Source organism: Cryptomeria japonica, chromosome 9 (assembly GCF_030272615.1).
Source record: "Cryptomeria japonica chromosome 9, Sugi_1.0, whole genome shotgun sequence".
Classification (NCBI taxonomy): Eukaryota; Viridiplantae; Streptophyta; class Pinopsida; order Cupressales; family Cupressaceae; genus Cryptomeria; species Cryptomeria japonica.
This window is the reverse complement of record NC_081413.1, coordinates 474493092-474520124: the sequence shown is the minus strand read 5'-3', so window position 1 is coordinate 474520124 and position 27033 is coordinate 474493092. Positions and strand designations below refer to the sequence as shown.

Sequence of the window (27033 nt, the reverse complement as noted above, 5' to 3'; positions counted from 1 at the left end):
ACATTCCTCTCATCACCTTTTTGGGCCCCACTTTAAACTCAAAATGGAGAATTGAATTAACTTTTTATTGAAGACTCTTGTTGGGACCGACCAACCACTGGTTTGGGGAATTTAAATGTTTTTTTTGTCTTTGATATTAAACGGGCCCCACCAGAATTTTTGGAATGAAAGAAAAGTTCTTTTTTTTAATAGAATTTTTAAAAGGGAGAGCATCCACCTCACTCTACCCTTCCACCTTATTCCCCCGTGGCACTTCCTTACAACATCACCCCATCCTCTTTGCCACCACATCCTCTTTGTTGTTACACCTTTCATCCCTTCTCACATTCGTGGCATGTTTTGGACTTCACTAAGATTCAGCGGTAAAAAATATAAGGCAATTCACTTCAAAGTTGATTCAAAACTTCTAGGTTTGTACCTACAGATCCACCTTGAAGGGAGATATTAATCACTGATTGGCTCCAAAGGAGAGAAGATCTTCAAGCAAAAATGAGGTGACTTATAAGGGATAAGCTGTGTAAGAAGAAATTCAAGCAGGCTGGTTCCTAATCACGGGAAAATTTGTCAGATCTTCAAAAAGAGATCAGGCCTCATTCACTCTTGGTTAAATGCAATTTCCAGTGGATTAATTTCTCTGAGTTTAGACCACAATCAGATCTAAGTATTATTTCATACTCAGAAATATGATTAATGTACATGATAATTAATTCCAGTTTTGTGTCTTTGCAGGTATGGTTGTAAACAAATAATGGAGCACAAGGAATATAAGATGATGATAAACCAAGAATGGGGAATCCTCCACATGAGGGAAGAGATCTGATCTGTGCATCTCCACATGAAGAATGCACTCAGATAGAATTAATCCTGCAAATGCAGAAAGTCCTAAAATCAGACCAAAGCTTATGAAAATCAGGCCTGATTCAATTGTGCAAGCAAGTGAATTTGATTGATCAATCATCTGCTACAAAAGAACCTCTGATGGCCGATTCAGTGAAGAAGGTTTTGACAACGAAAGATGAAGTTTTGACTGATGTAATGACCGATTTGCCTTAGGGATTAAAATTTGATGAACTTAGTTTCTAAATCTGGATGAAGCTTTGGAAAGCAAATGGATTTCAAAGGTCTTCTTGAGGTTAATCTGCTATGGATGACTAAGACTTAGGATCTGAGTTGATGGAATGAGTTTCGTCAAGTGAAGAAACTGTCCAGTATTCCCAATTTGAAGCGAAATCCCTCCTAAGGCCTTCTTTAAAAGGTTGATTTGATATTTTTCACATTGGAGTGACAGAGACTTGTTTGAACGAGTTATTGATCATGAACAATGAGGAAAGTGAGCAAAGAGAGAAATTTCGCTCCTGACCCCTCCAAAGGTACAGGAGCGAATTTTCTTAGAACACCACCTTGCTCCTTACTTGGATCCAAACTCACGCTTTCAGGGCTTGATTGAAAGAAATTTGAGTTATGTGTGCCTTTAGAAGTGAACTCAAACCAAGTTGAATGATGAAGTCTGGAGAAATTGAACAATATTGCCAATTTCGCTCCTGACCCTTCCAAAGGTAAAGGAGCGAATTTTTCTTAGAGCCCTCCATTGCTTCTAAGTTGGACCAAAATCCTTGCTCCTATGGCGTGATTGAAGAGGAAATGATGTATGCATGCCTTGAAATTGAATTGAAACAAGTTTGAATAGCAAAACATGAGGAATCTGAGCCAAGAAGCAAAATTTCGCTCCTGACCCTTCCAAAGGTACAGGAGCGAAATCCTTGAAAGGTCCTAATTTCTCACTCAAGCAATTGAACGAATCTTATTAGGGAACAAACTGACTTGATCATGATGGAAGAAAGATTCAAAAGCTAAGTTCAAGGTGAAGTATTGAGGAATGGTGAAGGAATTGAAACAAAAGAAGAATTTCGCTCATGTCCCTCTCTAAGGGTCCAGAGCGAAATCTCTTGGAAGGACCTCCTATCTCACCTAAAGCTCTAAGAGGATCTTGTTTTAAGCAAAGTTGGGAGTAGATCGACTTGAGCACGATAAGAAGAGAATCTGGAAAATCAGGTCTAACGCAAAGTGAAAAGATTTGAGTGTGAAGTGAGCAAAGAGAGAAATTTCGCTCCTGACCCTTCCAAAGGTACAGGAGCGAATTATCCTAAGGGTCCTATCCCTCTCTAAGATACCAGAGCGAAATTGTTTTCAAGGACATGTACCTCTTGAAGGTACAAGAGCGAAGTTTGTTGAGAGTAAAGTGCTTTGTGATAAACCGAAAAGATCAAGAGAAGACTAAGTGCAAGTCAACCTAGAAACATTTGATGCATTAATAAACCAATCTCACTTTAGCGGCAAAAGCAAATTCGAATTTTTAAATAGAAGTCGGCCAGCACTAAGAGGGATAATTTACAATTTTGTTTACACTAGATCAAGTCGGCCTTGCATCCCAAAGACATGTCTCTACCCTAGGCCACATATATAAAGGATTTCATTAGATCATTCTAACATCAAAACAAAACAGCATCTTTTCCATCAGCGAATTTTGTAAGCAGCTCCAGCAGTCGGCGAAAAGAATTCAATCATTAGCAAGGCGAATTTACCAAAGAAGCAATAATATCATTCTCACAAAGGCAAATCAGACTTTGAAGGTGTAGACCTGATGATCAAGGAAGACAGATCTCATCATTAGACAGCTCAAATTCACCCTTAGACAATAAGGATACTTCATGGATAGTGAATTCACTTATCGAAAGGAGGAATCTCCCCTATAGAAACACATATCAGACCTGCAAATGTAGAATAAGAAATCAAGTCAAAGTGGGAGTGTATATAGGTTATTTATCATGTGAGATTGATACCCATTTGTTTGTTTTGCAGGAAGCAAGGAAAGAAATCAAATGGACCAAGTTAGAGGAAGATTGGAGTAAGGATCTAAAGGAAGAGATCATGCAATCACCCTGAGGCAAGCAAGCAAGGATGGAAGAAGGGCCCAGCTACATCAATAATTCTCATCATCATCATTACATTAAGCAACTGAATAATGTTGAGTATCAAGAGATATCTCTCAACATCCCTTCATGATGATAAATCAACTCAAGTCTACAAAGTGCAAGATTGAGGTGGCATCCTAGTCACTACTTCACCAATTCGAGGGTTCCACATCAACATGTCTAGATACAATGTACCTGACTCACCAATGATGACACAAACTCCGAGGCACCTACCCCCATTATCCATTGGTCGAATATTCCAGAGAAGACATGTGTCCAAATAATGCAATTATTTCAATGGCTAGAATTGAGTTTGTTATAACAAACCCTAATTAGGGTTTTCATTGTAAAATCTCAGCCATTGATCTCAAATTGATCTGAGCCATTGAATTGTATTGAGAGCATTATAAAAGGCTCTAGCTCTTCATTTTGCAAAGGTTAATAGTTAGTCAATAGCTAGAAGGTGAATAGTTAGTTGATAGAGGTTAGAATAGCTAATGATTAATAGCAAATAGAATAGTAGTTAGAGTAGAATAGAAATAGAAGGCAAAGATTGTTGCCAAGATGTTGTTGTAAAAGACTTGTAAACTTCATTGAAGAAATGGTGAATTCTATGGGTCGATTCAACAATTTGCATGGTCTCTATACTTCTCAAATTAGATTTCATGTTATTAGATGAGAGGAAGAAATGTGTTTGATTGATGGTGAAATTTGTATATCCATACTACTAGCAATTTGTTGATTGCAAACTTGCCTTGTGTGGTCAACTGGAATCATTCAGCTTAAGCTGAACTTCAATTGTCGCTTCTTCACTGATATGCATCAGCCTGATGGTGTCTATGCCTGTAGCAATGATCTGAACATCATAAAGCTTTCCTCCGAAGATCGCACTACCTTGTGGAGATGGTCTTGGGATGTCAAAACAAGACTTAGTTAGAATTTCATCAAAGGTCATTCATTGCTCCTACATTCTTAGTGTCAAAATTAGATCCTTCCCTCGCCTTCATCCTTTTTTCCTTTTTTCAAAAATCTAGGCTAGTGAAATCCTGTGTTCCAGTAGCATTTAAAGCAAATCAGACGTTCAAATCATCGAGTGTAAGTCCCCTTGTGATTCCAGCAAAATCACATCGTACCACAGAGAGCTTATCCACGAGTAGAGATCCTACATACAAAACCTTGGAGTTACTCCGACTGATCCTTCGGCGAGATCTTCAGCAGTCGGAAGCTTTGTTCAAGAGAGGATAAGGTACCTTTAGGTATTTTATTCTGTGTTTGGTTGTGTACAAAAGACACGTCAACAAAACCCTGCGGCAATGAGCTAGCCCACTATCATAGATCCTGCGTGCCAATGTTGAGCGGTTTTCATCTGTCACTAATTCCCAAAAGCGCTGCAAGCTAATGTGACCAAGTTTGGTGTCGAGGATATTTGAAATGGTTGTATCAATCATGGGAGCATACTCATACCCTTGGTAGTCGGACTTCATGATGCTGATTTCTGATATTCAAGGCTTTACTTATGATGTTGCAAACAAAACTTGGAACATTATGTGGCTCACTTTCTAGAAGCAATTCGTGAGTCTGGCTGATTAATAAACACCCTATGTAGATCCCGTCTCCATCGTATTCAATGAGATAAGCTCTTCTTTTAATCATTGGCTATTCAAACAAGTTACAGAGCTTGTCAATGTTTTCAACTTGCACACACATAGGGTTGTGAGGGGACTTGAATCAAAATCTTTCCACCCTTGATGTTTTAAAAACTAGTTATATCCTTTGTTCCAAAGTTCTTATTATTCACAGTCATAAGAACATATTGTTTCTTTATTGAATTGTTAAACAATTCACATCCTTGTATATGCTTCTACATTCTATGGGCTATGAGGGTGTTACGAACTTGTTTTCACACCTGTCAACTGCATTTTCTTGAAAGTTCCTGGAGTTATCTCAACAAATCTATTTCGTTCCCAGACTGCAATCATTTCATTTTGTTCTTTCAAGCGACAACTCTTCTATCAAAAAAACATGTGTTATTTTATGGCTTTTGATCTAGTTACAAAAAGCAATATCTTTGGAGATATTTAGCTTTTATTCATACATGATTTACAATCACCAAGAAAATACATTCACACAGCCACAATAACTTTGTTTGGAATCTTCTTAAGATAGCTACCATAAGTATGAAGATTTGTTTGAAAGTTCCTAAAGCCTCTCAACAAATATATCTTTCGCATATTCTGCAATTACTGCTTTCCATGAGATGTCTCCTAGAGATAATCTGATAAATAGTTCATGCACCGCTTGCGCTTCACATTTTTCATGCATGTTCACTGGAGCATCTTGTTGGTTGAAAATTTTGTACACTTGGGGAAATATACAAAATTGTGGTTTCAACCACAGCACACGAGTAAAAACTCTCCTAATATAAAGAAGGCTCCCCCTATCTAACTAAAACTGAAATAAAAATAGGATGGTACAGCAGTCTTCCTTCTTTCTTCAAGAAAGACAATATCCTTTTCTCTTCACAGAAAAGGATAGCGATTGAATATGAACAGCAGTAACTACTTTCAAGTGAAATGAGAGAAAGGAAATGAAGTTTCCTGAAAGCGCAAAGACTTTCGTCACTTCCTTCGGGACGGGACAGCAATATCAAGCTCAAAGACTTGACTATTGGAAGTCCTATCTACCCTTTGCTATACTAAATTTTATAACGAATAAAAGATAACAGCTGAAAGACTGGAATAATCTGTTCTTTCAACACAAAGACAAGAACTAATGCAAGCTCAAAGACTTGCTGCTATTTCTTATCAAACAGTAATTTTTCCTCAAGAATAGACGCAAGCTCAAGACTTGCTGCTCCTTCAAGAGAGTTTCCTATTTTAATTAATCTTCTCTACTTGCAGCTCAAAGACTTCAAATCAGATTGGACTAAGCTCCTTTAGAAACACTTTGCATAGAAGAAATAAAAAGATTCAAACTCAAACATGTAGCTCAAAGACTCAAAACTTGAGTAATCCTTCTTTATTATTCTTCAAAAACTTTCAATCCACATACATAAACTCAAAGACTTCTTGTTGTAAATTTGGCAGAGTTTTTGCTTGCTTCCCAAAAGATGATAATTACAATGGACTCCTCAAGTATTTATAGAAGAGGAGCCTTGAAGAAAAGGTGGAAGGATCCTAACTAACTTGAGAGATTCTCTCAACCACCAAGACTCATTCAATAACTAACTGAGACTTCATTAACTAACTAAGAGTTACTCCAACTAACTAAGACTTATTCCAACTACAGTCCTAATCGGACACAACTTGTAGTTGCCTTACATGTAATTACAAAAGTGCAAGTAATGTGTAACTTGCATTTTACAAAAAATACTTTTACATGCAACTTGTCAAAACTAAATTACAACTAAAAATTACAAAAAAGGGAAAATTCAACTAAGTGTTAAAAAACACTTAAGTTACATTTTGTGAAGACACAAATCCTTGAAATTTCCGGATGCTCGCTTGTAGTTCCTCAGGATTCGGTTCATGGGTGTTCTTGGCAACAACCATAGTCTTCACAATAGTGTTGTGACAGCGGAGGAGCACAGAATTGTTTTTATCCAGGATAGACTGGATTTCATGCAGAAAGGCTTGGTGTTTCATCAATGCTTGAATCCAAGTTGCCGGGAATTGTTCGCTCCTCCATTCATTATGAATCCTCATTTGTAAATCAGCAAGAACTTCTTCTTTTGGAATCAGCTCTCCATCCTGACTTACTATGTTGCAAGAGGCCCTTTCACAATGTGAGACAATACCTTGGTAAACTTCACCCCGGAATCTCCTTGCATCACCGATCTCCTCAATGAGGGATTTAAGAACAAGGGTCTTATTTTCCATGAGTTCTTCAAATTCCAAGTACATGACCCTGGAAGAGATGATGGCATGCTCCTGCAAAATACTCAGCTGTTGTTGGGGCATGGTACGCCAGATTGTCAAACTTTCTTCAACACTTTCCAAGTTCTTTTTGAAAGTATTAGAAGTCTGATCCAGTTTCTCCTCAATAGTCTCCAACTTAGACATTATCTGAAAAATGTCTTTCATTACTTGTACACATTGATCATGAAGATGATCAACCGAGGAATCCAGTGCTTGTACTTTCTGAGCAGCCCTTTCCACTCCACGAATCGATTCTTGGGAACCAGAAGAACCTATGGAGTTACTCCCTTCAGCAGTAGGTTTTGTGATTTTATGAATGGCTGCCATAAGCTATCGGTTTTCCTCTTCTAGCTTGTCTTTCTTTGCTAGAAGATCATCACACCTTTGCACCAATGAAGCAACAGAAAACTGAGCATCATGTTTAATGACCTCATGCGTTTGCTTGCCCAACTCTATCCTCGTAACCTTAAAATCAACAGTTGACATCTCATCAAGTGGCTTATCTGCAATAGGTTCCACAATTTCAGCTACTTTCATCTTGTTGCTATCAACAGTTACCCTAGAGATAGTCTTGGCCTTCTTAGCAACTTTAGATTTGGACTGTTTCAATTGCTGATAGTCAAAGGCATCAGGTGAGATCTCTTGCTTCTTCCTTTTCGGGGTGAAAGAAATAAGCCATGGAGGCAAAGTCATCAACTCACTTCCAGTAACAGCCGTAGGCAAAGGAGAAGCAGTTTCTGTTTGAATTACTGTGGTCACCCTGGGAGGAATATCAGTTGGGACAGCGACCACGGTTTGCTCAGTTACCAATGGGCATGAAGATTGCCTCATGAATTCTTCAAAACCAGAAGTGGAAGTATCAATTTCTGATAACTGGATGCCAGTAGGAATATCCGTAGGAACTTTCAACACACTTTCTTGTTGATGATCAGGAGATGGCTCGTATGCTGAAATGGGAATTGCATTCTGAGGAGACTCATCCACGAGCAAATCAGGAGGAGAAAGAGGCGTCTCAATGGAAACTGGAGGAATGACCTCATGAGGCGAGTCTGAAACTGGAGACTTAAGAGCATCGTCAGATTGCTGCCCCTCTTCTGGATTATCCAGATCGATCACCTGAACATGGAATCGTGATTTTTCCTTCCCACGAATAGTCGTCTCCTCAGGGGGAAGCACTACTGCATGACTGACTCGTAACTTGATCCTTGTGCCCGAAGATGAAGCACCCTCCTTGTTGTCGATCTGAATCTCAGATTTCCGTCCAAGAGGCCCCGTAGAATCATCTTCTTTACCAAACTTGATTTTAATAAGTCAAACAGCATTACTTTTTAGCCACGCGTTAGTGTTGGCCAAGATAGGCTAAAATCTGTCAAGGATGGAGATGCACTCTTTGTGTGACCATTGGATCAAAGGAAGTGGAGCTTCCTCAACCCTCCATGAAGTGTATTCAGGATCAAGTATATGCCCGTCATCAATCATCCCTTGTAGGATATCCGCCAAGTTAAAGTCAACAATTTGCTCAACAGTGAGCCTACAATAATCCATCTTGAGGACTTCGGCTTCTATGCGGAGATCTACCCAGATGTCTTCAATGCGATGAACATGCACAAAAGATTTCTTGATCTTCTCCTTCATACCTCTATAATCAAAATCAGCTCTAGGTTTGAACCTTTTAAGCTTGATTTCCTGCAATTCAACCTCCATGGCTTTAGCCTTCACAGATGTGACCAGGGAGTATCGACCAATTTTCAATGGGTATGTGGTAGAGATCCCCATTCAAACCTTGTGTCTAGCAGACTGAAAAGTGTGAACAGCCATGATTTGTCTTCCCAACTCCATAAGAATTATCTTATCGGTTGGGTATCTTGGAAGCATATATGGCTGTCCATCATAGCATCCTATCCTCATATAGGTGAAGGTGGGAAATTGCAAAAACAAACACCCATACTCAGACACCTTGACCCATGCCTCATCTGATACTCTTTTGTTCCTGAGATCCCTGTCAAACTGACACATGAAATATCCGAAGAATGCATCTTGGACCCTTCTAAAATGCAGTCTGCTGGGTTTCAATGGCAACTGGTCATAATATTCCCAAACTGGTATAAGCGAGCGATCACCCTTGGTAGAAAGACCTGGAAAGTGTCTAAGTGATGCTGCTAAATATACCAAATAAGAATTCATGAAGAAGGTCATGGTGGTAGGAACTGCTGCAAGTTGTTCGCACAAGGCATCACGGATGACTTCCCCCCATGAAATGTGATGTGACTGCTGTATGAACATAATGAACTGATACATCCATGGCTCAAAGACATTGGAATGCTCAAGGCCCATCATCCTGCTGAGAAGAGTGATGGTGTCTCCTATCTCCCACTTGAAATCACAACGGTACAACTTTGCCCACCTTGAGAAGGAAGGACGTGGCTCTTGGATCCACCTATTGATGTGCCACTTGCAATCTTTTTCCCTCTTCACGTAATATTCCGCTGCACTTTCTTTGGTGATTTCCATATAAACAGGAGCAGGAGGTATTCTGAAGACCACCTCGATTGTATCCGCATCAAGACAAATTATAGCTTCACCATCATCATTTTTGATGACTCTTGATTCCTTGTCATAATGATGGGCGCACGCAAAAACAAACTCAAGTTCTAGGGCAGCCACTGGGAAGGAAGATGCATGATGGATATGGCTGTCCAACAGCCGCTGCAAGTTATTGTTCTGTGGATCTTCTACCGTGTTGATGAATTCTGTCATATCAACGTGCCCTATCTCCGTGTCTCTGATGCGATCCAAAGGAGAAGAAACCTGGGAAGGTGCGACCTCATTCTGATATTTGTCATATTTGTATTTCATTTTCTTTGGAGTTGGAGATGCCGGCAAATCTGACATTGATTGTGAACCTGGAATACTGTGATGAAGACTTAAAAGAGTTAAGGCAACATCATAGTCAGCTGCAAACATCATTCTTCTTTCTTCCAATGGGTGAAACTTTGATTCTTGAATTTCGCAATTTTGTGAGAGGAAGAGGGGAAATATGTAGAAATGGGAAAATCTTGACTTTGACCAATTTTGGATCTTGGGAGAATTTTCGCAAGTATACAAGTTGGAAAGGACATACATGCAATCGGGGTTTTGAAACCTGAATACAAGTACACTTGTAAATTCGAAAATGGAGAAATGGACGAAAAATGAGATTTTGACTTGCGGGAAATGATGGAAATGGAAAGTATGGATATGGGGAACATGAATGGATAGAAATGGGAAAATCCGAGAAAGTCATTTTCATGAAAATGGGAAGAACTCTTCAACATGTAATCCGGTTTTTAAAACCCGAATTTGCAAGGGATGGGTATTTCACACTTTTAGCTTGGAATTTTAACCAAAAATGGTTAAATTCCTTAACCGTAGGGGAAGAACAAGAATTTCCAGCGAACTTGTAATCGAGATTAAAAATCCCAAATACAAGTAAAGAGGGAATTTTAGGAAGAACAATGCAATTCAAAAATTACATACCAAGGGGAAAATTTCTCTCACAAAAACCGATTTTTGGGGGGAAGAACAACACATGCCAAAAAAAAATGCAACTAAGAACGAAAATAAAGAAAACAAGAAAATAATAAAATGAAGGAAAGAAAGGAAAGAGAACATACCTTTCTTGAAAATGCAAATGCTTCTCCAATAATGCAACAATTCTTGGAATGAAGAAGCAAAACCGAAAAAAGGAGCAATCCGTAATGCCAAAACCCTTAACACGTTTTTGTAAAAATGCCCCAAACTGATAAATGTAGCAGCAATCCCAAATTTGGAAGATCAAATTGCCAATGAGGGAGCACGCCTAAAAGGATTGGAGCAAAACGCCTAAGGAGGAAGTAGAAGGAATGATGACAAATGTTGCAAAACGTAGCCAAAGGGGGTCACGTGGGAAAAACGTGGCCACCATTTCAACCTCCAACGGCATCATTAAATAGCTCAACAAACCTCCTAAACTTCACGCCTAGATGGGAAAAAGCAAAACGATTTAGGAGAGTGAAGTTTGTTGGAGATTTAATCCCTCAAAAAATGGCATTTATGAAAAACGTGGTTGCTGATTTAGGGCGAAACCCCAGTCAATGCAACCTCCATTTGGTGTGAAAGATGTCCATGAATGCATGAAAATAGGGTAGAAGCAAAAACGCCTTTCATCCCTAAAAAATCTCCACAAAAAATTGCTTTGAATTCTTCAAAAACCGTTTTTTTCTTGCATTTCGGGTTTTTTGAAATGAAAGACAAGTTCGATTTTGCATAAGGGAATGCAAATCGGGTTTTTTAGAGAGAATAACAAGTTTTATTTTCACTTTTTCCACTTACAAGCCAAAATCGGGTTTTTTTAGACAAACTGCAAGTTTTATTTTTTACTTTTTCACTTACAAGCCAAAATCGGGTTTTTTTGGACAAATGACAAGTTTAAAATTGTCAAAAATCCACTTGCAAGGCAAAATCGGGTTTTTTGGAACAAACTGCAAGTTTTAATTACTTGTAAAAGGGAAATAAAATCCCTACAACAAGTTAGAAATACTTGCACACATGTAATGGGGATTTAAAATCCCTATTACATGCAAAAACCATTAAAGTAGGGGTTTTTTGACCAAACTGCAAGTTTACTTGTAATTGAGTCAAAAAATCCCTATTTTAACTAAAAAAGACCAAAAAACAATAAAAAAGACAAAAACAAGAAAGGGAAATTTAAAACAAATTGCAAGTAACATATTTTAATAAAGATGCACATGTAATAAGCTAAAAATTCCCCTACAACATTCAAAACAATGAATATCATTAAAACTTGCAGTTTGAAGAAAATTCTCCACCTGCAGTCGAGGTTTTAAAACCCGAAATTGAAGGAAAGACATAGCAAACGAACCCAGAATTTGACGAAATTCGAAACGTAGTTCGAGGATAGACTGAGAATTAAGCCAGTCCAAGGATTCGTCAAAATTCTGCCTCGAGAAGCATGCCATAGAGTAAAAATTTTTATTTTTTTTACAAAAATTTCATGTAGTGGTCCTTCATTTTTGGAAACAAAAATGAGGACAACACATCTCCAACTATAATACCTGCCTATAAACCATTCTCTTCTTTTGCTTTGGTGAATGTAATTTTTTCTGCACCTACCAATTCACATTTACTTGATGGATTCAGTCAGAAAGTTAGCATTCCTCGTCAAATGCTCTCATTTTCTATAGGCAAGGAAGTTGTTGAGAAAGGCTGTGGAATTTGATATTACCCTTGCGTATTGCATCTTCTTGAAAGATTCTAGAGCTATTTCAGCGAATATATTTCGTGCATATCTTGAATTCGTAGGATTCGATGAGACAAGGTCTCTTTGAGGCTGTTTGCAAAATGTTTCGCATGCTTTGTCTTACAATTTGTGTTTTGCATGCACTTCAATACTCTGCACTTTGATGCATGTTCACAACTTGGTGCAAAGCTTACATTTCCACGTGTAAATGAAAGAGATGTATTTGCTTAGTTTTTGAGATAGTCACAATAAATGCCTTATCTTTTCAGCTATTGGCCCTTTGCAATGCTTTCCAAATTGTCTAAAATGGCCAACAAACTTCAATGAAAACTCGAATACATCGAGCCTTTTTTGTTATCGGGCCTTTGGAGACATCCATCGAACAAGCCATGGACGAGCTTTCACATTTCGAATACATATCTGTGTGGGCACTTGCAACATATAACATTTGATAAAATTCCTCTGCAACTTCATACTTTGGTGGACGCCTATAGCCTGTTCCCGAACAACTTATGTGCTTTCTCTACGATGCGCATGCATGCCATCCATGGCATTCCAACCACAGTATTTGATGAAGCCTACATGAGTAATTTGCCAGGTTGTGAATTTACTTTTCTCGCCGTTCATCGCATTGGCTGAGGATTTACAAAGTTTTTTCAGCTACACTATTTCCTGCGAGCCATCAAGTTAAACAAGCAATGCATAACGGTTACGTAACCGTTTAGTTTTATCATTGCACATGGACTCGCTCTTTGGTTTATCGGTTATTTGGCCTAGTTTGTTAACTTGTCGATAAAACTAAAAATATCTGATTGATATTTGAGGGATGACACAACTGCCACTTCTTTTGTCGGCTATTTGAAGAAGAATCTGATATGTATGCTTCTCGGTGACTTTCGAAAGAGTCACAACTTGCCGATGAGGAACAGCCAGTTAAGTTGCCGATAAACATGGATGATGGAGTGACTATGTTGAACTAATTTTAATCTCATCGGTAACTTTCAAAAGTGCCACAAGTTGCCGAAGCTTTGAATGAACAACAAAACAAGTGCAATCTTCACTCTATTGGTGACTTTCGAAAGAGTCGCAACTTACCGATATCAACATTATAACCTCGCTTACTCATTATTAATCACTTAGCATGTGTTTTGTCGGTGTTTTCGCTATCTTTTCAAAGTTACCGATAAAATACAAATTTGTTTTCGTTTTAAGATCATATCGATGTTTGGAGAAGGTTAAACAAACCACCGATAAGGTGTGTTGAATTCTACCAACAACTTGCCTCTAGACCAATGCATCGGGTCCTTTGTAAACCAAGAAAACTTGTCAATAGACCAATAAAATCATGAATCTTAATGCTTACTTCACGCTTCGAAGAAGGTGATGTGTCGGTTATAAAAACTACCTTGCTCTCATGCCATCGGTATTTTAAATCACTTAGGCAATTAAGAAGGCTGATTGATATTTCATCACCGTCAATTCAAACATTTTGATAAATCCTAGAAGGTGACCAATGCAAAACATTTATATTGGTAAAGAGGTTATTTAGGTCACTTTGACAATTACTTTGAAAGTCTAAAATAAGCATTATCATTCCTTAATTGTTACACTAGCCATCTTATCCAACTTTTGATGGTCAATATGGAATTAAAACATTGGATTTGAAATCTTTCAATCTGCAAGTAACTATCAAGGTGAACACCAATTATTTCGACACTTTGACATGAGTGATCAAACTAGATGTTACCATTGATAGTAATGGATATTAATTTTCACATAATTTTTTACGCTTGTGACCACATGAGAATGCCATAAAATCCTCTTTGTCAATGCTTTAAAACCATTTGAGTCACTTCTTGATATGAAAAACGAATATCATCCATTACCTTTGTTTTGCCAACATATTCAACTACAAAGCCAGATTTCGATCACTCTGAGGGCTTCGGCTGGAATGAAGGATAGCCTCTCTTTGAACTATTATACCTTCCAAAGTAAATTGAGTCAACAATGATCATCTGAAGATTCATGAAGACAATGAAAACCATGCGAAACACATGCGAGTATCTTTTGACAACTTGTGAAAATTTTCAATGGCTGACCATATTTATCGTTTTGACACCAAAAGTTTAAATTTTCACTAATTCAAAAATGGGGCAAACAGAATTGAAACTTCTGTTGAGACACCTTAGTTGCTAGTTGGTTCACCTATCTTGTCATTGAGGAGTACTTGGAGGGTGTGAGAATTAGCTAATGCTGATATACTTCCTCTTCCTTGGTGTGGCTTCCATTACTTTGGTGTGGCCTTCTTTTCCTTGGCATTACCTTGGCACAAGCTTCCTTCACCTTAGCATGATGTTCCCACTCTCTTGGCATGTGGTTATCTATATATGGATCACATTATTACTAATTCATTGAAGCTGCTATGTACTTTGGAAGGATTAGCACTTGCTTGGAAGGTCAGCATTTTGTATTTCTATTCTTACAAGTCTTTAACAACTCTTCAATATTAAAGTACATAGTTCTTTCAATTGTTTGCAAATACACAACTTAATTGTTCAATCATCATATCTTCGGGCAAAGAAATATGTTCAAATGTATTCCAAACATTGCCTTATTCTTTCAAACGGAAAATTACTATCAAGCAAACTATTTGACAAAATTACTCAGAGGGTAAGAGTAAAAAATTGGGCAAAAATCCAAAGGGGATCTTACAATCTTATGCTCTCCAAGAAAGTTGGAGTTCTCCCTTGCTCACAATTAGCCTATGGGAAAACTCGGAAAATAGGCTAGTTGTTCTCAAACTGATTATGCTTGAGAATGGGACATTACAATGAATGATGATAAATATAAGATTTGTACTTGATGACCTTGAACATATGTATCTCCTACTTCTTTGGAGGTTGCAAGAACCTAAAAGGGCTGCATACCTACAAATCAATGACTTTAGGTTAGGTTGGAATTGAAATTTACATATATTACCAATTGACAGATTGTTAACAGTCATAGATCATTAATTTATTTTGGGGAACTACATGCCTCTAATTCCTTGGATGGGATAATAAAGGAGTCTGTAGTACCCCTCCTCGATCAGACTCTTTTTGGACTTATGTTTGACTTCAGTTGACTATTCTGTGGATACATTATTGTATACTGATTCAGACTTTATGCGATGTTATTTCATGCTTTTACTGGATATGCGATGTATGCTTTCTTACAGTATTTCAATACTTATGATTAATGCTATTTTTATGGATTATTGTCATGGACTGACACTTTTACCTTACATATGCGATGTGTTATTTTTATGTTGCGTGTTTGCAAGTGTATGGGATGCAAGGGGATGATTTTCCTTCACTCACTCCGTTGAAACAAGGAACGTCACGATTCTCCTTCATCGGTGTGCGTATCGTGTTTAATTATATATTTGTATATATGCATGTGGTTCGTTGATGCAGGACATTGCAGGTACAAGTACCGGGTAGGTACAGGGTATTGACTCCACCTAGTTTCACAGGTCTGAGCATACCTTATTTGTCCGATGGGAGTGGAGGAGATAGTGGTTGGACCCTAACTTGACTCACAGTCGCACTCATGTGAGTGTCGTCAGTCGATCGTCTTTCACGTTTGACCAGTATGCGAGTCGTAGTGTTTTAGTATTTTTGCTTTGTGAGTCGTCTTTTGATCATTCCTCGTTTTGCATGCTTTCAATTATTTAAATGGTTGTTAAATTGAGTGAATGATGCTATTTTTGTGTTGGCGTAATTAGTTGTTTAAATATGCCTTGAGTAAATAATTTAAATTAAATAGATAAAGTTGCTTGAATTGAATGTTAAAAATGGCTTAATATATTGTGTTAGATCGTATTAATAAATTGGGCAAATTAGTAAGTATATTCCTTTCTATTTAAATTTCAAAATGTCATGTTGAGTTAAAATCTCTTAGAAATGGTAATGAGAAAAATAAACAATAAAGTTTTTTCCTCTCTACCTTTCTTTTTGACTTTTGGTATTGAATTGTTGGAAGAAAAAGATTAATTCATGAGAATAAAGTAAATCAAATTTCCTTATTTGTTTAATAGCTTTATTTTGATTGGTTGGGGAAAAACTTCTCAACCTAAAAGTTTCGGTTGAAATATTTTTGTATTTATGCCTGTGAGTTTCTGGGAAGGAGAGGATTCATTTTTGGAAGGAAAAATTTGAAAATTGTTTTGGAAGAAAGAACTGGGTTTGAGAATTTAGTTGCAGGGTTGAAGCTCTTCCACAAATTGCTTCCTGGATAGCTTCACAGGTTGGATAGTCTCTGCTTGTATTTTCATCGAAGAATTTAAATTTCTTCCTCTTCTTCTTGTGTGTTGTTTGAAATTTTTGAAAATGATTATAGTTGTTTTGGAGTAGTTGCTATGAGATTTATTGGAAATTTCAGTTCATTATTGATTTAGAATGCTTCTCCAATCTCCTTCTTTGGTTATTTCATGTTTATATTTTAGCTTGAAATCAATTCCTTCATTTATGTCTTATGGATGGAATTGATTTTCTGTGTATGTTTTAGTTTTGATTTGTGAAATTGGGGGGTTTATGCTAGCAAAATTTTGCCAAAATTACCCTATTGTATTTCCAATCAAATTTCTTCCTGAGTGTTTTAAATTTAGAGGAATGAGGAATTTGAGTTAAATTTCCTCTTTCTCCATTCTTATTATATGGCCCAAAAATTTATTTGGGGTTTGCCAATCTCCTTAGTTTTCAGCCAATTTGACTTTGTGGAAGAAATTTTTTATTAAATCTGAATTTTACTACTCTCTGTTTTGTCACAAAGATTTTGGGTTTTTTTTGTATTTTTACCAGTCATAATTTTTTGGGTTGTTTAAAGTTTTATTGAAATACTTTATTAAAAAAAAAAATGGTTTTTAAAAAGAGTTTTAAATAAAATATAATTTATTTTTTTGATTTGGGTTGCATGGCGGGGAGCCGGGCTCAACCCGGCCACGCTACCCCAAGCAGCGAGCTGCTATCACAAGCATGTGGTATCAACACGAAGCTGCTACCACATGCTTGTGGTAGCAGGCTTCATTGCCCTGCTATCACAAGCATGTGATAGCAGTGCAGCGCGCTGCTGTCACATGGTTGTGATGGCAGGCAGCGGACCCACCGCCATTCAATTTTTTCTTTTTTCTTTTTTTTTCTTTTTTTTTTTTTTAAATTAATAAATTTCGAATTAAATTTTATAATAGAATTTTAATTAAAGTATTAAATAGTATTTTAATTCTTTTGGGTAATTAAGTTTTTTTCGTTTTTGTCTTTTTTGTTTTTTTTGTTTTTTTTAAATGAAAAAATTTAGTTAATTTAATATTATTAATACGTATTTAAGTATTAAGTAATATTGCCAGTTCGTTAGTGTTGTATTTTTAAATTGGCAAATTATTAATTATTAATTATTAATTGATTATAACAATTATTATATACATATATATTTTGTTATATATAATAATTGTTATTAATTTATTAATAATATAATAAAGTGGTTTTATTTGTTGAGAATAAATCAATTTTAATTGGAAAATATTTGTCTATTATTTTCGTTATGATTTTTACTATTTCAAATTAAACGAATTTAATGGATTATTCTGATTAGTTAGATCCTTAGCCCTATCAGTACAATGATGACTTGATTTTCTCGTAGTTTCATGATGTTGATGATTTGTTTAATTTGATCAATGAAAATTGCAAGTTTATATATGATTGTTGTTCTTTTAAAAGATTGACTGTGTTGGGTCTTAGTGATCTTAGCTCTTCTTGCAAGGGGGTTTAATTGGTTGTTATCCCTCGTTTATGTCAGTCAACCTGTTGTGACATATTTTGGTATTCCCTGACCAAATAATGTAGTGTGACCTCGTTGTCGTAACCATGTAGTGCTTGATCCTTATGGTTGGTCAGGGGTTAGAATGTCTTTGTTTTGGCCACTTGTATTTGGATAGTGGTGTTATGGCTTTTTGTGTCGCCATAAGGTCCTCGTAGAGTGACCATGTTTGTTAGTGTCCTATGAGAGAGTGGATTTCGAGTGGGGGCCACACTCGAAGTGGTTGGCAGGATAACCCCTCGAAAGTCGGTTAAAAAGTGATAATCTAATAATTGATTAGGGGGTGGGTAGTTGTAATATTAATTAAGATATTGTACCCCACACATGGTTGAGTACTCGTATAGGCTCAAGATGTAGTGGGAAGGCCTGGAATGGCAAACCTACAACATTGTCTTCACGAAAGGTTGGTAGGGTCCGCATGAGACTTAGATGGAGCCGGGGGTTCGAGAAAGGTTACCAGGATAACCCAGGATGGGGGTCGGGACCTATGGAGACTTACCTAGGGTAACCATCTTAAGCCATGCGATGACACTCTCTCTTTAGGGTCACTAGTGTATTGTGAGTTCGAGTTACATGGAGTATTGTGGAGTCATTTTGTATTGTCGTCCTTGTCTTGTTTATGCTTGCTTGAGGGTCCTCTGCTATCTCCTCACACGATGGGGTGATTCCATTTTGGGATTACATGGTCGAGTGGTAGTGCCACTTCCCATCGGATATTCTTGTTTGTACCTTCCTGCGAGAATTGGCTTCGTAGGTGTACCTATGGTTCGTGATTTTGTTCTAGCTCATGTTGGAGTTTATTCTTATGAGACCTATGTGGTCAATTGTATCATTAAATTTATGTAACCTTGTAATTGCTATTGATGTTAACTTTAAATGTATATTGGAAGCCATGTATTTTTTATGGTCAATGTAATCCTAAGAGTGGGAAGTTATTTATCAGCTTTCATTATGATATGTATAAATGCTTTATTTTAAAGGAAATTATATTGTTACTCTTTCAATCTTTTAATGGTGTAATCCGTGATTGTATATGATTAGTTATGTTAATTGAGTAATGTTGGATTAATTGGATTAATCGTAATTGTTTAAATTAACTTTTAGTTTTTATCTTAGTTGGTAACCCTTTAGGAATTCTAGTGTAAGTCTTCTGCTTGTGTTATTTTGTGCAATGTAGTAATTAATGCACTTAAGGTGTTTTATACTTTTTTAAAAATATATATTTCACCCCTTTGTTGCCTAGTTTTGTGGTTTTCCTTTGGGGTTCCTGGAGGGGCATTACACAGTCCATGTTGGATGGACTCAAAGAATTAGATTGAGTCTAGGGGCTTGGCGTGATATCAAGCACTTCCGTTATTTAGTACAAGAATAAAAGTTTGAGCACGCTAATTGTTTATAGAATGATGACAAGTGTAACATATCATAGTATAGTATGAATTGGTTTTCATAAAGAAAAAATTATATGAGGAAAGTTGACATAAAACAATGTATTTATTTACCCATTAGACCAGATTATCATGTTACTTACACTAGATCCATTAGACTAGGTTACCACATTACATACATATCATAGCATAGTATGAATGGTTTTTCATGAAGAAAGATATATATAAGAAAAGTTGGAATAAAACAATGTATTTATTTACCCATTCGACCGGGTTATCACATTACATAATACAAACATTATAGGCACCTCAAAATTAATCTCTTAGTGCCTTTTAAATAAATGTATGTAAAATAACAGTGCTCATTTATAATTTATTAATCTATGATTATTATAATATTATTTATTATATGTAAATTAATTAGTTACAATTATAATATATAGATTATTTTATTTTCTATTAATCATTATGATATATTAAATAACTATAATCAAATTAAATTCCCTAAATTTATATTTGAATACTATAATTATGTATTCACTATTAATAATATTATTAGTTTGAAAGGGTATTTAGTGTTTTATATTTAAATTTTTTTTATAGTTTTAAGTAGATTTTAAAAAAATTAATTGTTTTAAGTTTTATTAGCCAACTACTGAATATTTAAATTTTTCGTATGTCCACAACAAAGGGGTTTTTTGTGAACACACTACTGCCATTACAATCCCTTAGCTGTCACTGTAGTTATGCTTCTTGGTCTGATGATATTTGTCAAGAGCTTGTGCAGAAGTTGGATCTAAAATGTATCCCATATCCAAATCTATAAGGTTAGCTGATTACCAAAAAGCAATCAAGCATTGATGATTAAAGTTTAAACAGTATAAGGTGGATTTCCATATTGAGAGTTACTAGGAAAAAAAAGTGTGTGATGTGGTAGCTATGGATGGATCCAGAGTGTTGTTGGGAAGATGCAGGCAGTACAACAAGAAACTACAATGAACTATGTAAGATAGAACACCTAAAAATTCTCCATTTGTGAGAATAACTTGGAAATGTTTCTCTTGAATGAAGTATTAGGAAAAATTATCGAGTTGACGTTACTTTAAGGGAAAAAAGCGCCTCCAAGAAGCTGAAACATCAGAAGTTCTTTGGAAGCAACAGGAATCTAGAATGCAAAAGAAGGCTCCAATAGAAGTCGACCCCTTGATGGAATGCAGCATATAGAGAAGGCAAACAGGCAACAGAAAGACTTGCTGGATATAGGTGCGATCAGGAAGGAAGAAGAGTGGGGCATCATCCTTAATTTCAAGTGTATTGTGTAAACTTTAAAGAATTATTGCAAGATATGGATAAGATGAAAGACATCTTGGAATAGCCTAACTAAAAGAATATTGCAGAAATGCAGTTTGAGAAACAGCTGGTGGAATTGTCTAAAACTTTAACGGAATGTAGAAGCCAAAGTGTAAACAAAGTACATACCAAAGGTGCATGAGAAAGTGATTGCAAAGTGAAAGCATTTACTCTTGAAGATGGAGAATTAATAAATCTCAAAAAATATAAATTTTCTCAAAAAATATAAATTTTCTCAATAGTATAACTAGAAAGTAAAAATAAATGAAAGTTATCTCCCTACAAAATGAAGTTTCAAAATTTGACATTGCCCACCAAGAAAATCAGAATAGAGATATAGGAAAAAATGTTCGAAGATATAAAAGATGCTGGATAAAATACTTGGTAGAAAAAAATGGCGATAGGAAGATAACAGATCAAGAGAAACTACTTGGATGTTAGAAATTGAACATGGCCAAGATGGTTGGCTTTCTCATTTTAAACCAACTATATCTGTTAGCTCTTCTTATAAAAATGATCTCTCAAATGCATTAACTACCAAAGGTTACACCACAAGAATCGTGAGAAACATCAACAACAACTTCATCAATGCAATGCTCCCTCATACATACCAAACTTAACTTTGCATCATTTGGTAACCTCTAACTTCACTCCTTGTTTAGATAACTCAATGAATAAGTACTAAGAGCATATGTAACCAACCCAAACTTGTCCGCCAACTCTTTGGAAATCAAATTTATTTATGATCAAAAAACAAAAAGAGCATCAAGTTTCATCTTCTTAATTTGAATTTTGACATGAAAGAATTGGTAAGAATATGGTACGTTTGTTTTCTTGTGAATCTCATTGCTAACTAAGCATACCTCTCTTTGCATAGAAGTGCACAAATCCTCCAATCCACATCGAAGTTGCTCCCTATTTTCCCCCCTCCATAGAAAGTTGTAGCCTTCTTTCAGTTTTTATAAGGAAGCGATTCGTCTCATGTGGATCACTATCATTGCCACAATGCAGACAATATTTATTAGATTCTTTCTTTGCATAAGTATTAGTATCATTACACTTACCTTTCCACTTGCCTTCCCCATTTGGCTTGAAACTACCTTGCTATATATGTCTATGAAGAAGATGTTTGACTCCGTGTTAATCTCAAGACAGCCACCTTAAATGCAAATGGAGTTCTCCAATACAATTCATCACCATTTCATAATCTTCCACATCTTTATTTATTGGGACATCCTCCTTACAAAATTCACTTGTTTAATCCTGAATGCTTTGGCCTTATTTTGTCTAAAATATTGTCAATTAATAGACTTCTACTATTCATTGTGATAAAAAATAAAATTGCTTCACAATCAACTTCTTACATTCATCCCATTCAGAAATTGAGGGAGGATTCTAATAGCCAATAAATAAGCATAACTTCCAAACCAAGTTGAAGCATAACTACCAATTTGAACCTTGCAAAAGAAATTTGTTTTTCCTCAAAGTTGATACCAACTAAAATTTACTTCAAGTTGGGTTAGCTAAAATCACATTTTTTGTGCTAAAGGCAGAATTTTCATCTTGGATTCCCTTCTCATGGGTTTAAGATTGCTCATTTGTTAATTCTTCATTTGCTTTGGGAACCTCCACAGAAATGCCTAACTTCCTCATGTGATCTTCAATGATCTTCTCCTTCTTACAAAAAGCTTTTTGTTACAAGCATTTCCCAATTTGTTTATAATACTAAGAGGACAGTGTTTATAAACAACTCAGCTGTTTCCATTTGAAATGGGATTCATTTTGGTGACGTGGCTATTTAATATATTTGCTAATTACTGTTTTGTAGATTGATAACCATGAGTAGAAAATCTTGTGCAAGAAGAGATTAATTACAACAAAGGAAGATCTTAATTTTCTCAATAATACTTGCTCAAAAACTTTAGATTGTCCCTTTCCAAAGGATCCAATATCTCAATCCTAGGCACAGTCTAATTGCATGTCAAAAGATATGAACCTTCTTCAATTTGTGTGGCATTTATCCCTCCACTAAAGTTTACTTCTTTTAAGTCAAATTCAAGCTGTAATGCAGCTGGTAATGCTAAAATCTAAATAAGAATGGTTAAGAGTTTCCTACAGGAATATGATACAGTTGTCTCACGCTTCAGCAACTGTTGCTGACAAAGATTCAAAACAATCTGCAATAAAGTGGTGCAATACAAGATAAAAAAATTTACCTATTGGCTATTATATTTCTAGAACCTGCATTTGGAAACAACCATTTAAAAATTCCCTCAGAAATATCACTACACGAGCTACAATTCAAGGGGGGTTGGGGAACCTCTCTACAATTTCAGCAGCCCCCTGACAGGATTTCTCTATGGTCAAAAGAATATAAAAGAATATAATTAAATATTAAAAAAAATTAAATTAAAATATAAAAGAATATAATTAAAGTCCCCTGACAGGATTTCTCTATGGTCGAGATTTTATTTAGTACTCTTTTCAAACCTGTAGTAGACTTCTGTAATGTCCCCACTTTGAAATAGAATTTAAAGGTAAATAATAATAATAAATTTAAATACAAAAGAATAAAAATAAAATTTAAATCAAGATATAAAAGAATATAATTAAATATAATTAAAATTTAATTAAGTTTTTGAATGGTCAAAAGACATGGAAGGAAAAGTTGCGACTCCCTCAAACATGAGATATAAAAGGGAGAAGAGAACCTCAGGGCATAATTTGGGAATCAGAAGTGCAGATCAGATTTAAATAAGAAGTGCAGATCTTATTGTGAAAAGTTGTGTCCCTTTCAAAGGGCAGAAATAATGAAGAGTTGCACTCTTTCAAAGGGTGCTAATGGTGAAATGGTGTGTCTCTTGCCAAAGGACATACATGATGAAGAGGTGTGACCTCTCCCTCACACTGAGAGATATAAAGGAGAGGTATCAAAAGCCTCCAGTGACAACACCATCAATCAGATCAGATCAGAACTGTTGTTAAGTTACAGGCAATAACATCCTTGTTCTTGGTGGTATGCATGGGGATGTGCTTAATATGTATGCTTTATATGTGAAGCCTGATAATGTTCTTATGCAGAATTTAAGAGTAATATTAATATAGACTGCAATATGTATAACAGTCATACTTAATTTAATATACATTCATAGTACAACAAGATATTGACATATTTACAATCCCAAGCTCTTAACCAGTTCTAATTCCTTTTTCCTGAGGCTGTGATGCTATTAGGGAGAGGCGGAGTAAAACCATCTCTCAGTAGATGAGCCCCAAGGGTTAATGGACTGAGGTTCTGGTAATCTGGGCTGCATTAGGGAGATGGTATCATCGCGCCCTAGACAAGCAAGTCTCCCATCCAAGATTAGAAATTAGAAGGGGATTAAGATTAGACCTGAATAAGGACAATGCCTAAATGTACTATGAGCAACCCTAGTCATTATTTTGTAATTACTGTAACATGGTAGGTAGTAATGTATGTTACCCTTTGGGAATTGACAACCTATAAATAGGGAACGTTACAATTTCATTTAGTACTTTTTTCAAACATTGTAGTGGACATTCTGCATATAAAAATAAAGAGCGATCACTAGATCCATGGATCCCAACATGTAAACTCAATTTATTTCACTTCCAAATACAGAAACACCAAATGACCAAAAGGCGGATTTTCATTGAGGCACATATAGCTTCCAACTGCTATGTTTTTCTTAATATTGAAGTTTGGTTGACATGGAAAAGTTTTCAACCGCTGCTATGCTTTTTGTAATGTCGAATTTGTTGGTTGACACATGTAACCATAGTTTCCAGGTTCAAAAGATTCAATTTATTCAGGAAGTCAAGAAACTTGAAGTCCGAAATTTTCAATAACATTTGGCAAAATTTCCAAGGGAATTGATCCGGACCAAATCGTACAAATTCTGCCAGACCACAATACCCACATCTGGCAGGATTTGGTAACAACGAATGTAAATAGCTTAAACCCCGTATAAAACTGCAGTTTAAAATTTGCCTTAGCACTCGACATTTTCAAATTTTCACACAGTTGTTTCTGATATTCAAGCAAAATCTACATGATGCCGAAACATTATTTTTAAGAATGTTTAAGCTTACACAATCCACATTTTTTGTTTAAGCGAATTCACAAAAGAACATGTACCGACATTTGCTGCAACTATCTGTGGCTTATCAAGAAAAGCTGCAATTTTTATGCTAAGTCTATTAAACAATCCTTTCTACTCTCAGCATAACATAAAGATACCCAAAAACATCGTTTCGTATTTTCGAGCAAGACCTCAAATGTTCCAAAACACTACGAATGATGCTTATGGGCAAATTTCAGACCTTTCTTTGTATGGTCAGAATTAGTTAATCTATTGTAAACCCTCTAAAAACGAAAGTTTATATTTACTAAAAACACCAGAGCATTTGTGAGGCGAATAAAAAGTGATCAGCCACTACATGGACCCCAACAAAATGTAAGTTCGAATCATTTCAATTGTAAACATAAATCCATACCAAACGGCCAACCCATGATTTTCAGAGACCTAAAAATGTTAAAAGAAAAATTTGGGCTTCAACCCCGGAATGGGCATATAACTCATGGGAAAGTCCCGAGTTCGAGTATTAGCTTATCCATCCAAAACAACAGACAAAGGAAGGCTTCACCCATCTGTGGATTTTCCTTTATAATTGAAGGTTTGGCCAGCATTAATAACTAACTCAAACCTATAAATACCCATCTGAAACTTGCAACGTCACTGCTATCCCTTTTCTCATTCTGAAACAAATACATAAAAATCCTAGGAAATTGTACCTATTGAGAAATTCTAAACATAAATTTAAACAGATAGAACCAACTAATTTATCGTATGTTTTAAATTTACAGAAGCGCTTTGAAATTGAATCCTTTCAATTGTAAAACTATGTATTAGCCATTGAGTTTCATTAATTTTAGAGCCAATTTCCAATGTGGTTGAAAAAAGAAAGAAATTTCTATTCAGACAAAGCGCCAGGAGGATAGAAGGACCTGTGAGTCGGGAACCTCTCCCTCGATCATGTCTCTCATCGACATTATCAATATCCTGTCTTCATCGGAAATGGATTGAGTAAGGGTTTGATCTGAGTTCCAACTCCCGTGTACCCCATTTTGGCTTGGGTTTGAGCTGGTTTCCATTTGCATTCTCTACTTGGCAGATGGAGCGACATCGCCAATGCCGGGGCAATTATCTTCACGGCGCTGCGTGTTCGTTGGAGAAAATTAATTGTCTTAAAGCTACTGATTATTACAGAGAATGGTGTTGCCACAGAGAACATTTGAAGGTGAGATTGGGCATTAACTAGGTTGATCACAGGCCACGGCACATTAATTTACCATAATTCAACTGTCGGATGAGAAGAATTTTACCAGGAATGACGTTTGCTGCACAGAGCATTTGAAGGTGAGATTGGGCATTAATTAGGTTGACAGAAGGCCACGGCACATTAATTCATCATAATTCAACTGTCGGATGAGATGAATTTTACCAGGAATGGCGTTTGCCACACAGAGCACTTGAAGGTGAGATTGGGCAATAAATAATTAGGTTGATGGAAGGCCACGGCACATTAATTCATCACAGTTTTCAACAAAAAGTGTCAGATTGCGATTGCAAATAGAAGAACTGAAATTTACCAGGTCATGGGATTACAGAGCTTGACATACAAGTTTTCCGATTTGTTGATTTTTGTAAGTTTGGCGAGGTTTTTATTTTTCAATCATGTAATTAACAAGTGTCACGTAGAGGCTGCCTACAGTAATTGAATAATTATTTTTTTCAAATAATTAGTAAATAGAAGAGATTATTAATATATTATATTAATTATAATCAGTAAATAAATAATCAATCAAATTAATACATATCAAAAATTTCATTATTCATCCAACTAGTCATAATCAAAACATTTTTATATCGTATTTTCATTATTATATTGTTATTAATTTATTATAATTATAATATAATATTATTATATAAATTTTAATATATAATATACTATATTATTGATAATATTATTGTATTATATAATTTTTATATTATTAAATTATATGAAGATAACTAAAATAATACTATTAGTTCATGTTTTTAATATTATATATATGTTTATTTATATATATAAAGTTTTAAAAGATATAGATTCTAAATAATTTGAAAAGAAAATTTAAACATTCTAAATATTATTTTATTGTACCTAAAAATTTGTCTAAGAAATTTCATTTATCAAATTGTATTCCCTCTTTG

General features: G+C 35.7%; 1 protein-coding gene across 2 annotated transcripts in view; it reads right to left on the bottom strand.

Annotated features, from left to right (window-relative positions):
* Positions 1 to 26503, bottom strand: part of LOC131075963 (uncharacterized) — a 128537-nt gene extending 102034 nt beyond the window's left edge. Inside the window, exons 1-2 of one of the 2 annotated variants that reach the window (XM_059211135.1) lie at positions 26163 to 26500; positions 25785 to 25994 (exon numbers count right to left, since the gene is read on the bottom strand). In XM_059211135.1, the coding sequence (XP_059067118.1) occupies positions 25785 to 25937 (153 nt within the window). In that variant the 5' untranslated portion in view covers positions 25938 to 25994; positions 26163 to 26500. Of the gene's footprint in view, positions 1 to 25784; positions 25995 to 26162 lie in introns of both variants that reach the window. The other variant, XM_058012960.2, reaches the window with a different exon arrangement.
* Positions 26504 to 27033: the final 530 nt, after the last annotated feature.